The sequence below is a fragment of the Carassius auratus genome, unplaced genomic scaffold (genome assembly GCF_003368295.1).
Source record: "Carassius auratus strain Wakin unplaced genomic scaffold, ASM336829v1 scaf_tig00002785, whole genome shotgun sequence".
NCBI classification, from domain to species: Eukaryota; Metazoa; Chordata; class Actinopteri; order Cypriniformes; family Cyprinidae; genus Carassius; species Carassius auratus.
Genome location: NW_020523479.1, coordinates 17,156 through 32,741, shown reverse-complemented (window position 1 = coordinate 32,741; position 15,586 = coordinate 17,156). Strand labels below are relative to the sequence as shown.

Genomic DNA, 15,586 nt, shown 5'->3' with positions numbered 1-15,586 from the left:
ACTTTTTTTTGTTATTCTGCTGTTTTGTAGTTTTTGTGTTTGTATGCATATCTGACAATTTTTATTGTTGAAACAAAAATAATGCATTAGAGAAAACGATCTGATTATCTTATCTGATTCACATAAACACCAAGTCAGCACACTTTTCTGCTCCACTGAACTTAAATGTTCTTCTTTATACCTACTTTTAAAGTTTTCTTTAAATTTGCTTTATGTTGGTTGTTTTGAGGCATGTATTCACTTTTGCTTACATCTCTTTCTGCTTCTCTCTGCAGCTCTGGTCTGATAGAGGAACAGTAGTGATGGAGGCCGCTCTGTCCCGCGCTCTGTCTGCCGTAGATGCTGCCGTATTGGACCGCAACAAGGCTTGAGGCAGGCTGCAGAGGGTGTGTGCCCTGTCTGTTTCAGGACTGTGGACAGCGAAAAGGCGCTTGTGGTAAGCTTGAATGAACAAATGCCTTTATAACAAGGACTCTTTGACTTTAAACACGGATTCTGATGGTGGTGGTTATTCCGTAGCTTCTCCAGAGGATACACAGTCAGAGCCGAGCTGTCAGGTCATCTCTCGCGCTCAGGAGGAAGCTGATGAAGGAGAGAGGAGTTGGTTGCTGAGTCAGGCCTGTGGCTACTACAAACGCCGGTGCACACCTGCACAAGTGAACAAAGGACCTGTGCGTCAGAGTCATGGGAGAGAGTTGCAGTGCTCGCGTCCTGCAGTGCAGTCTGCTCAACACATGCAGAACCTGGAGCCGGCCACACAGACCACAGCACAGGGTAAAAAAAAATTAAGTAAATAATGTAAACATACTCAGAACTTTCATATATACATAATTTTACATAATCTGCATGATTAAAATAAAAAATGTAATCAAAAATAAACCTTGACTATGATTGTCAATGGACTTTTAGAGGAACTAATAAGATCTATTTATTGATGTAACTTCCCTTTTTGTAGCTGTGTGTGGCCAGCGTTTCTCTGTCTCACAAAACCTGACACAGCCTCGTTCTCGTATCATGGGGGGATCTCCTGCTCCTCTGGGCAGCTGGCCATGGCTGGTGAACCTTCGGCTGGATGGCGCTCTGATGTGTGGGGGGCGTGCTGGTTGACAGCTCTTGGGTCCTCACTGCTGCCATTGCTTTGCTGGGTAAAAGCACAAATACATATCTACATATTTAAACTGAATGTGAAGTGGGATACCTTATTGCCTTTTCACTTGACAATCTTGCTATTTGTATTGGTACTGAGAACATACAATTGTTTTGCTCCGATGTGATGAAATGAGAAACATTTGAAGCTGTTGTAAAATACCAGAACAGCACACACTTTTGACAGTGATTAAATGTGCCATAACATTCAAAATAATGAACCATACAGCACTGACTTTTATCATATTATGTTCTCGCCATTTTCTGAAAAGGATAATTAATTGTGCTGTGTCTTGTTGCTTTATTTGTGTATGTACTCAAATGTTTTGTGAACGTCTCCTCCAATTAGGAGCCGCAGTGAGAGTTATTGGACAGCGGTAGTGGGAGAGTTTGACCTCAAAAAAACTGACCCTGATGAGCAGATCATGAAAGTCAATCGCATCATCACTCATCCGAAGGTAAACATATATATATATATATATATATATTTGTTTGTATTTCTTTTTATTTTAAATATGTCCCTATTGTATCCAATCCTTTTCTCTTGTTGTAGTTTAACCCAAAGACGTTTAATAACGACATTGCTCTGGTGGAGCTGAGTTCTCCAGTTATTCTGTCTGAACGGGTCACACCTGTCTGCGTGCCCTCTGACCTCGACCCACCGGCTGGTACACCCTGTTTGGTGGCTGGCTGGGGCTCTCTATATGAGGGTCAGAGAATCTGCATAACTCATATTTTGGAAAAAGAGCCTAATAATATCACACAACATTTGCTTAAAAAGCTTTGAAGTATTCATGCTTGTCTTGATTCTCTGTGTGTGTGAAGACGGACCCTCTGCAGATGTGGTGATGGAGGCGAAAGTGCCACTGCTGTCTCAGACCACCTGTCGCAGTGCACTGGGGAAGGAGCTGCTCACGAATACCATGTTCTGTGCTGGGTACCTCACTGGAGGTATCGACTCATGCCAGGTATCTCCACATTATCGTACTAGCTTGCATTATAAGCACCCCAGCAGATGAAGAAACATCTTATCTGCTATATAAACACTACACCTGCTTTACAATCATCTGACTAGAATCTGTGTCCTTGCATGTGTCCAGGGTGATTCCGGAGGGCCGCTGATCTTCCAGGACCGTTTATCGGGACGGTTTCAGCTCTTTGGCATCACCTCTTGGGGGGATGGCTGTGGGGAGAGGGGAAAGCCTGGTGGTTTACACACGGGTCACCGCCTTCTCTGACTGGGTCATGACAGAGTTACAGAGTGAGTTGCTCAACATGTTGCACACACCACAAAACAAAGATCTCCACCACCCTGAGTTTAAACCCTCCCACACTTTCTGCTCAATGAAAAGCCACAAATCCTGCAAAATCGTTTTACATTCCATTCTCTGAATTCCAGAGTCCTTTGGGAGTCGGGAGCCCACATGTCCTGAGCTGCTCAAGACAACTGAACTGTCTGAAGAACAGCAGATGTCAGAATTGACCACGCTCTGCCACTTCTACACGCTATCCTGCTCTTCGACCCTCGACCCCTCTGCCTGTCAGCGTCTCGCTCAGGACAAATGCCAAAGCCGGCTTAAGAAGTGCAGTAAGTTATCCAGGCAGTTTAAATAAAAAAATCGAATTATATATTTAAACTGAATTAACCTAATGTTAAGTGCTAGTTTGGATGTACATACTCATTCTTTATTACTACTACTTTCCAGATTTTAATGGAAAGCAATGGAAATATGCAAATTATTTAGTCATCTTGACAAGCTCTGCATCTTAACAAAGTGCATTCTGGGATACTTTTTATGCTGCATTGAAGGAGTTCACATGTATGTTGGGCACTTGTAGGCTCGCTCATAAAGTTTTATGAAATTCAAATCATCAATTAATTTTTTTTTTAAATTAACTAGTTTTTAAAGAAATTTGTATGTAGACACAATTTATTCTACACAACCTATTTCAAGCATTTTTTAAATCCTAAATAAAAGGCTTAAATTATAAATTGAGTTACGTACTGTATGTCCAAACTCTCAAGACTCACAGTGTACTTTGATAAAAACAGTAATATACTGAAATATAGAAAACAGTTTTCTATTTGAATGTATTCTGAAATATATTTACCTTCCCTCCATCTACTGCCTTTCTTACTGTCTGCTGTCTTTCTCCCTACAGAGTTGCATTCCTTTCTGCAGACTCTGCTGGACTTGCTTCAGAGGGCCGATGACTGTATCAGAGATAAAGTTGACCTGACCTTCTTCACTCAGACTCTTCCTCAGTTGGTGGAGAATGTGTACAGCTCTGCTCATATAACACGAAGACGCAGAAATGCTCTTGAAACAGGTAGAGCCATTAAACCTTTCTGCACTGTACTTGTAAAGCTTATCATGGCTCAGGGGGGATGTACAATGCTTTCCGGAATGTAATATTTTTCAGCAACTGTTTAGATCGTTCTCCATATTGTTATTCTTCTAACCAACATATTATTCTCAAAGAGCAGATTGGCCAGCCAGCACTATTCCAGCAAGTGGGCCCTCTGGTGGACGACTGGGAGAGCTACCTTACAGGCATTGCTGAAGATCTGGATCTACACAAAGAACTGAAAAACTCACAGGAACTTTCTCAGGAGCAACAACTCTTCACACCGGTAAATTTGTCTAATTTAAACAAAGGTTTTACATATGATGGAGCAGCATGTTCACTACATTTCTGTTTAAGACGGACATTAGTTAACAATAAACTAAGACTGATGGTGACTTAATGAAAATTTCAGGAAGAGGAGAGTGGAAAAGCATTTCTTCAGCAGCTTGACGGATCACTGCTCTCCTCCATTGCTGCCCTGCGTTCCAAACTAGACTCACTGCGCATTCCTGTCATACCAGAATTGGACCACCGACTGTTTCAAAGGGATTTCACCATTCCCACCACTGGAAAACAGCAACAGGATAATAGTGCCAAATCTAAGGAGTCTGTACTGTCAGCAGACTATTGGACTGCTCTGATATATAAAGCTCTGAGAGGAAGTGCCACAGGAAGTGTTACAGGAAGTCCGGTGATGACAGCATCCCCTCAGGATCATATAGATACAACAACCAGATCTTTGGAACCTTCCACACAACCACCGAAACTCAAGACCCTGGAGCCGTCTGATTCTGTCCCTACCCAGATGCCCCTGCTTCAACAGCCACTCTTCAAAAGTAAGTGTTAATATAGCAGAATATTGAGAAACAATAACAGGAAACCTTTTTTGCAATAACTATAATTTTCTCAACCTGCAGTAGGCTCCTTACCACCGTTTAGACCACTGTAGATCTCAAATAATATATATTTTAAGCAAAGAATGAATGTAAATGATTGAACAAAAATACAATCTTGAGTTTTTTTAGCTTCAATGTTATACTTATATAATATTTTATTAATAATAATATTATTATTAAAAATAATAACTATTTGCTTTTTTATTTAAAAAATAACAACAACAACTATTTGTATACCATTTACCATGAATATCCAGACTAATAGACTAATAATTGTTTCAGAGATCCTGTGGAGGAGAAAGAGAGATCTACACAAGAGACAGATACGAGGAGCCAATGACAAAGGTACTATTTCTCATTTAATTTAGCGTTTCTATCCATTCATTTGATTTGAAAAGAAATATGAGGTTAATATTAAATGTATTTGAAGGAATGTGAGTTTTTATTATTTACTGTTGTGTTTCAAGGCTTTGTTTTTTGTGTTTTGCAGTTTGCTCAGGAGTAACTGAATCCGCTCAGCTGGTCAGCACCACCAAAGTGATGTACAACTGGATCCTGGCTGTTCCATCGAACAACATTAACATGATCTTCCAGGAGGTGAGTCTGTGTGGGTCGTAGAAGTTTCTAGATTTCATTTGCAAGTAAAATATATGATACTTTATGTACATGTTTTGACAGACAGACAGATCATTCAAGTATATATTTACAGAAGTTGTATTGGATTATAGAACAGACACTACTGTTCAAAAGTTTTCAGTCTGTTTTTTTTTTTTTAAGTAGTCTCTTATGCATACATTTATTTGGTTTAAAATAAAGTAAAAAAAAACAATATTCTGAAATATAATGTGACAATTTAAATGAACTCTTTTCTAATGGCAAAGCTGAATTTTCACCAGCCATTAATCCAGTCTTCAGTGTCACATAATACTAATATGCTGATTTGCTGCTCAAGAAACATTTTTTCTTATAATCAATGTTGAGAACAGTTGTGCTGCTTAATATTTAGATATTTCAGGATTCTTTGATGAATTTGAAGTAAAAAAAAAAAAACTTTAATTTGTTTGTGCAGGGGCCTTTTTGTCCAAATTAGTGGCATTTTTGCCCCAAGTTCCCATGGCCCCAGCCTTACACAAGCTCCGCCCATATATATATATATATATATATACATACACACACATAAACATAATAAATGCCTTCCACAGTACCTTCACGTAAGATTAATTTAATTGTTTGTTGAAAAAAAATACCCCAAAAAGATACATTTCAACAAAATTTTATTTCTACTCAGCCCACATGTTTGTAATGTATGTTATGTTTGTGTGGTGTTGTATCTTAATTCTGCATATGTTTCATTGTGTGTGTTCATCATCTCAGGTGCTGGTTGACCTAAATTCTAAGAATGATCGTGGTTTGTACCAATCACGGATCAAGGCCACTGTTGGCGGGCGACCTTTGACCTTTTACAGCTTGGTGGGTTTGGAGAATGAAGCGTTCTATCGCAGCATGCCACGCATCATTGCCGTCGCCATTGATGCTCTCAAAACGTAAAACACACTTGTATATATTATAACATCCTAAACTTTCTCATGTGAGATCACCTGCTGCTATGGAAATGATTGGATGAGACCTTCTTTCTAGAGTCATCACAGGACAGCTAACACTTTTCTGGAGGATGAAGCTGGTCACTGTGTACTGAGACTGGACTGACATGACAATATGTACACCCCGATTTAATTTATTTCCCAGGGACAGAGGTTGATCCTCCTGTCTGAGCTGCAAACTGTACAGATATGGTATTTGATGTTTGTTATATATTTATTTGTATTACTTTGTATTTTTTGTATGAAAACAAATTGCTAAAAAATTAAATGGAGTCGAAGATTTAACTATTTAAATAAATTTTGTCTTTATATTTATGAGCTTGTCAGGTCTTTCTTTATTTTTTTCTTTTTAAAAAGCACTCAATGACTTTATGACAAAATTCTTATACAAAATAAGAACCAAACACACATATTGAGAAAAAAAAGTATTTGAGCTTTTTAATATATGGGCGGAGCTTGTGTAAGGCTGGGGCAATGGGAACTTGGGGCAAAAATGCCCCTAAATTGGACAAAAAAGCCCCTGCACAAACAAATTAACGTCTGCTACTAACAAAGTGAAAATGAACAGACAGTGACGATTGTGGCATCGAATTAAGATCTTCTCACGTTGCACCGTATTTTAGTGTTGCGCATTTTAACCAATCACACACAAATCTGTTGAACTTAGGAATGCAATGGCCAATCAGAGGTGTTCAGGTGAGTCACCGCTGAAACTCATCAGTTTTGAAAGAAATCCCCAGCCATGTATTTCATGTAACATTTCTGTTAGATTTATTAGATTTATTATTTATTTCTATTAGATTTGTTAGATTGGACAAGATAAAAAAAAGGGAAGAAATTGGTGTGAGAAATCACCCTAATTAAATGCCTCCACTGAAACCGCGCTTGCTATGATCATGTCAGTTCATGGCAGCTGAACATCTCTGTCAGCGGAAAGCAGTGCTGGAAACTCAGGGGGGCTTTTTTGTTTGGCTCAGATTTAATTTCTGAGGTGTTTCAGCATATGGGTACTGTGCTTATTGTGCTGTTCAGTGACAGGTGTCCCTAGATTTCTAACATACAGTTTAATTCTGATTCTTGATCTGGAGCTGATGACAACCCTCTGGGCTTCAAAATGAGCATTAAAAGATTCTAGTATGTTCCCCATAAGAAGCATGCTTAAGTGATTTATTCAGAGTAATGTAAATTCACTTACAGTGCCAATCAACTATAGTTTCATGGGTTTGCATGTTTATAGAATTCCTTGAGTATGATTCAAGACTCAATTACTAAAAGCCCCACTGGAATTATGAATAGACAGAAATAATGCATGAGATGGGGTGGTTGATGCCAGAAGAACTGTCATAGTAGTGATGCAAACAGCTGTTAAGTAATGATTGACAGGTTTGGAAGCACTTGCTCTTATCACACTTTAGCCTAGAATTTCATTTTAATCCATCTCTTGGCAATCACAAATAAACAAGTAGTACCAGTCCAAAGTATTCTATTCTATTCTGTTCTATTCTAATGGAATTATATGGAATTATTTTGTAGTATTAAGACCTGTATCTCTGATCCTCATACAAACAACCAGTCTAGAATCCTTCATTCCAAAATTCCAAAGTGTTAAAAATAAACCCCAACTCTCATCGGCGAAGGATTGTAGAGGTGCAGGGTGGCAACACATGATATTTCTGAGCTCTCTGTCTATGATCAGATATTATGATCCCTTGCTTCCTTTACTCAGACTTTAAACATCATGTCAAACATCATGAAATTCATGTTTTTTCAACAACAAACTATGTCGATTAAAGCATCAATCCATCAATCCCTATCTTTCGTTTATTTGTTTATTCAATTTCAAATATCTGTCTATCTTTCCAACCATCAATCCCTACAGATTGTGTGTTCATTTGTTAGTATATCTCTCTGGTTATCTGTCTGCCTGTCTGTATATTCATATTTGTTTGTTTGATCTGTTCCTTTACAGTAGAACCGAGGTGATCCAGCAGCAACAGTTCTGTAATAAAAATACAAAATAAAAATATTTTGATAATGATTAAATGCCTCTAAAAAACATTTTTATTCCCCTAAAAAAAGACAATGACTGCATTTTCAAAAAAAATGGATAAGTATCAAGTTTTCTAATTTGATGTATCTCCAAGACATCCTAAAATTTAGATTATACTAAATGCAGCTGTCAGAAATGTATGCCTCAGAGATACCATTAGGCTTAAAATAATACCATAGAGGATATGATCTCCATTAGCACCCGTTGACCCAGTACAGCTCACAGCTCTGCTCAATCACTCAATAATTCCAGAAAACTGTCTATTCATGCATAAATCATGCTCAAACTTCACTACCCCCTTAAGATCCTAATTGAAATCTAAACCAGCCCCATTTGTAATTTGTTTATGGTGTATTGACCATCTTTGTCACCTCAGATGACAATAGTTAGACAGAGATGAACACATGACAGCTGATGACACACATCCTTCCACAAATCATGCCTGGGACACCATCTGTGCACCGACTTGTGGGAGATACTCTAACCTTATCTCTCTGCTTGACATCAGAGAAAAAACAGACAGAGAGAAAACTACTAGCTTCCAGTGACCTCGCTTTGAGGTCTTCGCTATGTGTGTGCGCGCACATGCATGTGTGTATAGTGACAGCTGAAAATGTGAGGAACTGTATGGGTACAGACTCTGTGGACTTTCTGAAAATAACAATGAGGATTCAAGTTTGGAACCACACCTATTTTTCCTGTAACCCTTCCCATTCCTAAACAACTGTGTTTCCCTCACACACACACACACACACACACACACACACACACACACACACACACAGCTGGAGAGCCCTTCTTCACTAATGCTGCTCTGAGGATTTTAGACATGGAACTGATCTCTTCCTCAAAAACCGTCTGGTTATGGAGCCTTCTAACACTCTTATTCTCAGGTAATATGGTGTGTTCTTCTGAGTTCTGAGGGGTTTGTTATGCACAAAGGGGCATGGATTGTGACCTTGTGAAGTTTTCAGTGATTCAGCATGGGTTCGGTCTAGTGGACAAATTCTTCATGAAACCACTGGTTTTTACATGTTCACACGTTGCCTTTATAAAGTGTTAAAGCTAGAGAACTGAGTGTCAGCAAAGAGGGCGGGAAATAGGGTGTTAATTTTTTGTTGATTTACACTAGCATTACATAATTACATAAACATATGTATTTAGTAATAAAGTAATTGTGTGTGTACACAAACCAACCAAGGCTAAAGTTTAGCATGAAGACTACTCTTAAAAGAATTGGGAAGTGTAACGGAAACAGGTCAATTTAGCTCAAAGGGAATCATTTAAGATTTTAAAGGGAATTTGAACAGAATCACTGTTTCATGGCTGTTCACGGAGACGCCCTGCGATTCAGTGAACGAGCCGTTTAACATCAAATCTGCGCTGGATACTAATATCCAAACTTTAGTGAAACACTATTAATTAGCACAGTAACAAGATCGGCAGTTTAAGACATTAACTTGTAAGCACAAAACACAAGATACTTCTCTTTTCAATATGAATAAGGCTTTATTAGATAAATCTAAGACATATAAACTAATCTAACACATAAACGCACGCACTCACACATTCACACAAGTTGCAGGAAGATCGAAAGTTAGGGAAAGATGAGTTTAAGAGAATGGAAATATGGAATCCAAAGTTCACAGCAATACTTTAAATTGCATAAACATGAACAACCATCAAAAAAAAATCACTTTTCACAGAACTGAATTCAATTTTATAGAAATTAATTAAATGCAATATTTTTAGTTAATTAATGACATAATTTTTGGGTCTTCCCATTTCTGTTCTAATTGCAGCAATCATTTTTTACAGTCAACATTCAAAGCTGTTGTTGTTAGTAGTGATATTCAACAAAACATTATACTTTTCATATGACCTTAACTAATTGTGTGGAAGAGCTTTCCTCAATTAAATTAAAATAAAAGTGAACAAATTATTATTATTATTATTATCATTATTTATTATTATTTTATTTTTTTAGGTATAATAAAATGAGGGATTAGATTGACGTCCTGTGTGTTTCAGATGTGATCTGTAATCTAGAAGGATCTCTGCACAGAGATCTAATGGTGGGATACAACAAGAACATGTGACCTATGGAGAACTATGGTGACATCACTGATGTGAAGATCAAGATGACCCTCACCAACCTCATTTCTCTGGTAAATGTGCATGTGTGTGTATACTGCATGTGGTAAAGTCTGCATGTGTGTGTATACACAAGGTAAATCTATGTGAAATATGTGACTCTATGGTTTGTCATCCTTTCTTCATGTTCAGAATGAGAAAGAAGAGACCCTCAGCACCTGTGTTTGGATTGAGATGGTAAGAGTAATAATATCTCTGTATATGTACAGTAAAGTAAGCAGTGATTTCAGAGCAAAATACCTTTCTTTCTCTCTCTCTCTTTCCAGAAATGGCACGATTATCGACTCCGCTGGGCCAACAGGACAGGGTTTGAGATCTATGAGTACATAACACGTATGCGTCTTCCCTCTAAAGCTATCTGGCTGCCCGACATCGGCCTGGAGAACAAGTGAGAGAATGTAGTAAAGATCCATCATCATCTCACTGTATCTTCAACTTTGTTGTAGTTTTTAATTATGAAAGTATCTATTCTGACCATCAAATGTGACCTGTAAATACCTGTATGTGTGTGAAGTGTGGATGGGCGTTTTGAGGTGGCGCTCTACACTAACGCTCTGATCGATCCTGACGGTAGTGTGGTCTGGTTTCCCCCTGCCATCTACCAAAGCTCTTGTGCCATCAAAGTCAACTACTTCCCTTTTGACTGGCAGAACTGCACCATGGTGTTCAGGTAGGGCTGATCCGTCTGTCTTGACAGTTTTGAGTGGTGTAAATAGCTTACATAGAAACAGGACGAGTTGCTTTATTCTGGCTTTCACTCTGATTGCTTTGGCAGATCAGAGACGTACAATGCCAATGAAACCACACTGATGCTGTCAGGCGAGGACAATGTCACTATGGAGTGGATTGAAATTGATCCAGAAGCTTTTACTGGTACTAAACCTCCTATAGCATATTATTTTTTTGCCATCAAGTAAAATTTAGTTGTTACAATCAACAGGCTATCCATGCCAGAAGGTGCAGGTGTGTTGCATCGTGTATGTGCGATAAGCTTCAACTGCCTGAATAATTTTTTTTTTTTTTTGTGACAAAACATAACTATATACAGCTTTTATTAAAAGTTGGGTATACTTATGTAGGGTGATAAATACTAAAACATATCTCATATCTGAGCTATACTATTGCCCTGATATATGCAACTATAAGGCATTAAGATGTTAATCTTCTATAAACATTAACATCATGATTTTCTGTAAAGCTGCTCAGAAACAATGTGCATTGTGATAAGCGCTATAAAATAATTTTTACTTGACATTATTATTATTATTTATTTATTTTTTTTTACCATCAATTGTTGTTTTGGGCGGTTGCAACAGTTCTCTAATGTTTTTTTTTGTTTGTTTTTTTTTTTTTGCCAATTTTATCATACAATACAAACAAATATACAATTAAAGTAATATCACATTTTAACTTCCAAACCCCAGAAAAATGTATGTATGAATTCTGGATATTCTCTCTTCTGGATTCTTTGGCATGTGAATCATTTCGTATAATTTATGGATAAAACCTAAAATTGTGATGCTTACTTTTTATGTTATTGTATTTATAACGGGTAAAAAAAAATAAACACCTTAAACTGGTCTATAAACCCACCCTTAAACTGGTTTACTAAGTTTAAGTGGTTTTGACCCATTATAAATACAATAGATTTTGTTCATATCCTTATCCCTTAGCCCTTAGAGTAGTGTTTGTCTCAGTCGACACCACTAATGACCATTTTACTCATTAACATGCATTTTTTCCTGTGCCCTGATTGGTTAGAGAATGGGGAATGGATTATTAAGCACCGCCCTGCTAAGAAGGTTGTGAACAAGCGATACAGCCCAGACGAATTGGAGTAGCAGGAGATCATGTTCTTCCTCATCATCCAGAGGAAACCTCTGTTCTACATCATCAATATCATCGTGCCCTGTGTCCTTTTCTCATCCCTCGGGTTACTTGTCTACTTCCTGCTGGCCAAAGGTCAGACTCCAGTGAATGCTAACAGGTGTCACAATGCACAGCTTTCTATATATATATATATATATATTTTTTTTTTTTTTTTTCTGCCATATGGTTTCTGGCCTTAAATTAGCTTTTTTGTGGTCTGACCTCAGAAAATGGTCTGGGAGGGAACACAGCACAGGATCTAGAATCCAGTTTGGCTTCAGCTTCATCAGAAGTGCATCAGTGTGTGTCTTCCTGTAAACACATTGCTGAAAGTGCCAAGCACCAAAATGACTTTCAAAGTGTAAGTGGCTGTTCCAGAATTCTCCAAACATGAGGCTGAAAGTGTCTCTTATTTACACAAGAACAGTGGATGTTTGTGTTTGGGCTTAACTTACCAACCCCTGAAAAACTAGTGTTGACGTCTAAATTCCAGTCATCCTTTCTTCTCATTCTGCAGGAAAATGAAGAATGGTTTCTGGTTGCCAGAGTGATTGACAGGATGTGCTTCATCGTCATGGCGCTACTGTTTATATTGGGCACCATCGGAATCTTCCTGATGGGACATTTCAACCAGGCCCCATCTCAACCCTTCCCGGGAGACCCTAAAAAATACCTGCCTGAAATCTCATCTGGAGACATCACAGGCTGAATGCAAGTTAACAACCTCAGACTCAGAGAAACTCCAGCAGAAGTCTAGAGGACTTTGTTGAAGACGAAAACAAACTCTGGAGACGAAAAGCCATCAGATTGTTCTAAAATATGGCAAGCTCTCTGCATTTTAATTTAGTAGTGCTTCATGTTTACAAAAGTGATCGAAGGTCTCCAGAGAAGAGAGCTTGCTGAATCCGAAGTCATTTGAAACTTGAATTGGCTTTGATGAGATATTGATGAATATGAATGTCATATTATTTGCTTGTTATTGCCTGTCAATTTCTTTATCAACTTTAATTCTGTGTAGTGATTCAACAGTTGATGCTTTGCTGAAAATAAAAACTGTAAATTTCTACATGTAAATGATGATCTTCTGCAAGAAATCAAATGAATTGTTTCAGGTTAGTCCTCTACCCCCCACTAACTTGAGGAGGATCTTAATTACATGGCTGACTGGTACTTTTCTGTCTGACAAAGAGCAGATCCGGGAAGGAGAGAGCAGGGCAGGAGGTGGGTGTTCAGTGTAGGAGTAGCATTACAACTACTAACACAGTGTTTGAAGCTTCTCAGTAAAGGAAACCCTTATCCCGTCACTTCTGCACCTGCCCAGCAGCCACAAAGACCTCAGGAACTGAAATGGTAAGATATGTTGTTGATGTGTCTATTTAGCAGCTGAATTGGTATTGATTCATGTCATAAAGTGTCTTTACACAACAAATTATGTATAGTAAGCATAGCTAATCACAAGCTTTCAAAAAACAAGAAGAGTGCATCTAGAGTCGAATGATGCAGAAAAGACTAAAGATTCAACATTTAAGTTATTATTTAATTTTTCCCCTTTTCTTTAATTTGTTGCTATTTTTAACAATTTCTAGAAAAGCTTTCTCACAAAAAGAAAAAAAAATTATTAGAATCAAAAATGGCCTTGTTTATTTATTTTATTTAGATTTATTTTTGGTATGTAAAAGTCTTAATTTTAATATTAATATATCTTTTAAATAATTAGCATATGCAATAATATATAGATTATTGTGTTATTAAATAATATGAATAATAGTAAATAATGTATAAAAATAATAAGTAAATTGTTTCTTAAATACAATTAAATAATTTTTAGTAATGTTTTCATTATTAATTTTAGGCATTGTTTTTATATTATTTTATGGGTATTATATAAACAGATTATAAGTTATATTACAGTTATAAAACACTTTTTGCAAAGATAAATTATTTTAAAAATTTAATAAAAATACTTGTATTACTTTTTATACTCATTTATTCTGGTTTTATAGTATGTACAAATTTTATTTTAATCTTTTTTAATCATTATATTACATTTATATATTTTTTTCTCTTTATACAAAGTGGTTATTTAAGCATTGTTTTAGTAAACTCACATTTAGACATTCTAATATCCTGTTTTTATGACAAAATGAAATGGGTTGCAGATGACCGTTCACACTGATTTTCAGTGACATTTGACAAATATTTACTTTGGCTTTCACATGCCATGATTTTACCTCCTGTGTTTTCTCTCTCTTCCAACCAGGCCTCCCCATCTGTGACCACTCAGCCTCTTCCTTTTGGTCTGGAAAGGGAGAAACATATTGACATGCTCTTCAGAGCTTTCCACAGGCAGATTAGACCTACTACAGACACCCAGGACCTCACTCCTGTGCTCCAAGATACTGGCAGGACAAGAGGACAGAACATAGGACCTGGATGGAAAGAGACAGACAATGACAGTAAAAGACTGGGAAAACTGTCTGTTCTGAGAACAGTCACAAGACTTCATATTACTGCCAGACCAGAACTGCAAGGTGAATAAAACATTTATAAAATAAATATATATATACATACATAAAAAAAAAATCTCTAAAATTTTATAAAAAACATAAATTGCCATATTACAAATCAGTTTAATAGACAATTTTTCTTAGGAAAAATACTTGTATAGAATAGAACAACTTTAAAGGTGACAACAAAAATTATGAAGTTCCTATTATTATTATCTCTTCAAACTAAATATATATATATATATATATATATATATATATATATATATATATATATATATATATATATATATATATATATATATATATATATATATATATATATATATATATATATATATATATATATATATATATATATATATATATATATATATATATATTTAAAAGACAGACACTGAATGGCTTTGAAAAAATATAATTAAGATAATTTAAAATGTACTATACGGTTCAAAAGTGCATGGTCAGTCCTTTTAAAAATAAAAGTAATTAATACTTTTATTCAGCAAGGATGCAATTTATTAAAAGTGACAGTAAATACATTTATAATTTTACAAAAGATTTCTATACTTTTCTTTTGAACATTCTACCCATCAACAAATAACAATAGATAAATATTACCACAAAAAGCATAAAGCAGCACAATCATTTTTAACACTGCTAAAAATAAGAAATATTTCCTCAGCACCAATCATCATATAAGAATGGATTAAATACTACTAATAAAATAAATAATAAATAATGGTTTAAAGTAAATAAATAAATAAGTAAATTATAATAATTACAATTTTAAATGCTTATTTATAAAAGGTAGAACAGCTTGGGCTTGGTTTGAGATACTCACAGTATATAAATTAACATAATATGGTATGGTTTAATAAAGGTTTATATTTGTGTGATGTCTCAGGTCCACAGTGTGTAGCCCGGAGAACATACAGCATCTCCACTGAAACCGGGGACCAGCTCTTTGTGGCTGTGGAAGGTAAATATGAAATAGAGTCTACTGTATGTGCT

The 15,586-nt window shown here is 36.4% G+C and overlaps 2 protein-coding genes and 1 pseudogene across 3 annotated transcripts; all 3 read left to right on the top strand.

Moving 5' to 3' along the window:
* The first annotated feature begins 1,505 nt into the window (after window positions 1–1,505).
* LOC113070024 (serine protease 56-like) lies at window positions 1,506–2,384 on the top strand. Its single transcript, XM_026243180.1, has 4 exons — window positions 1,506–1,604; window positions 1,700–1,856; window positions 1,972–2,114; window positions 2,247–2,384. The coding sequence occupies exons 1-4, from the start codon at window positions 1,572–1,574 to the stop codon at window positions 2,382–2,384; spliced, it is 471 nt and encodes a 156-aa protein (XP_026098965.1). The 5' UTR covers window positions 1,506–1,571.
* An 87-nt stretch (window positions 2,385–2,471) lies between these two features.
* LOC113070025 (uncharacterized) lies at window positions 2,472–6,259 on the top strand. Of its 2 annotated transcripts, XM_026243181.1 has the most exons (7): window positions 2,472–2,734; window positions 3,310–3,477; window positions 3,630–3,781; window positions 3,908–4,331; window positions 4,674–4,736; window positions 4,882–4,988; window positions 5,766–6,259. In XM_026243181.1, the coding sequence occupies exons 1-7, from the start codon at window positions 2,617–2,619 to the stop codon at window positions 5,937–5,939; spliced, it is 1,206 nt and encodes a 401-aa protein (XP_026098966.1). In that variant the 5' UTR covers window positions 2,472–2,616; the 3' UTR covers window positions 5,940–6,259. The 2 variants fall into 2 exon arrangements, with proteins under 2 accessions (XP_026098966.1, XP_026098967.1); XM_026243182.1 differs by lacking the exon at window positions 2,472–2,734 and having other exon boundaries at window positions 3,387–3,477; window positions 3,635–3,781.
* Window positions 6,260–8,625: 2,366 nt separating this feature from the next.
* On the top strand, window positions 8,626–13,410 carry LOC113070028 (acetylcholine receptor subunit gamma-like; annotated as a pseudogene).
* Window positions 13,411–15,586: the final 2,176 nt, after the last annotated feature.

Excerpts from the sequence above, each read along its gene's own strand:
- LOC113070024 (XM_026243180.1), top strand. The coding sequence starts at position 1,572 with ATGAAAGTCAATCGCATCATCACTCATCCGAAG. Across the intron at positions 1,605-1,699 it reads GCATCATCACTCATCCGAAG|TTTAACCCAAAGACGTTTAA; the intron begins GTAAACATATAT and ends CTCTTGTTGTAG. Across the intron at positions 2,115-2,246 it reads GAGGTATCGACTCATGCCAG|GGTGATTCCGGAGGGCCGCT; the intron begins GTATCTCCACAT and ends GCATGTGTCCAG.
- LOC113070025 (XM_026243181.1), top strand. The coding sequence starts at position 2,617 with ATGTCAGAATTGACCACGCTCTGCCACTTCTACACGCTATCCTGCTCT. Across the intron at positions 3,478-3,629 it reads CAGAAATGCTCTTGAAACAG|AGCAGATTGGCCAGCCAGCA; the intron begins GTAGAGCCATTA and ends TTATTCTCAAAG. Across the intron at positions 4,989-5,765 it reads TTAACATGATCTTCCAGGAG|GTGCTGGTTGACCTAAATTC; the intron begins GTGAGTCTGTGT and ends TCATCATCTCAG.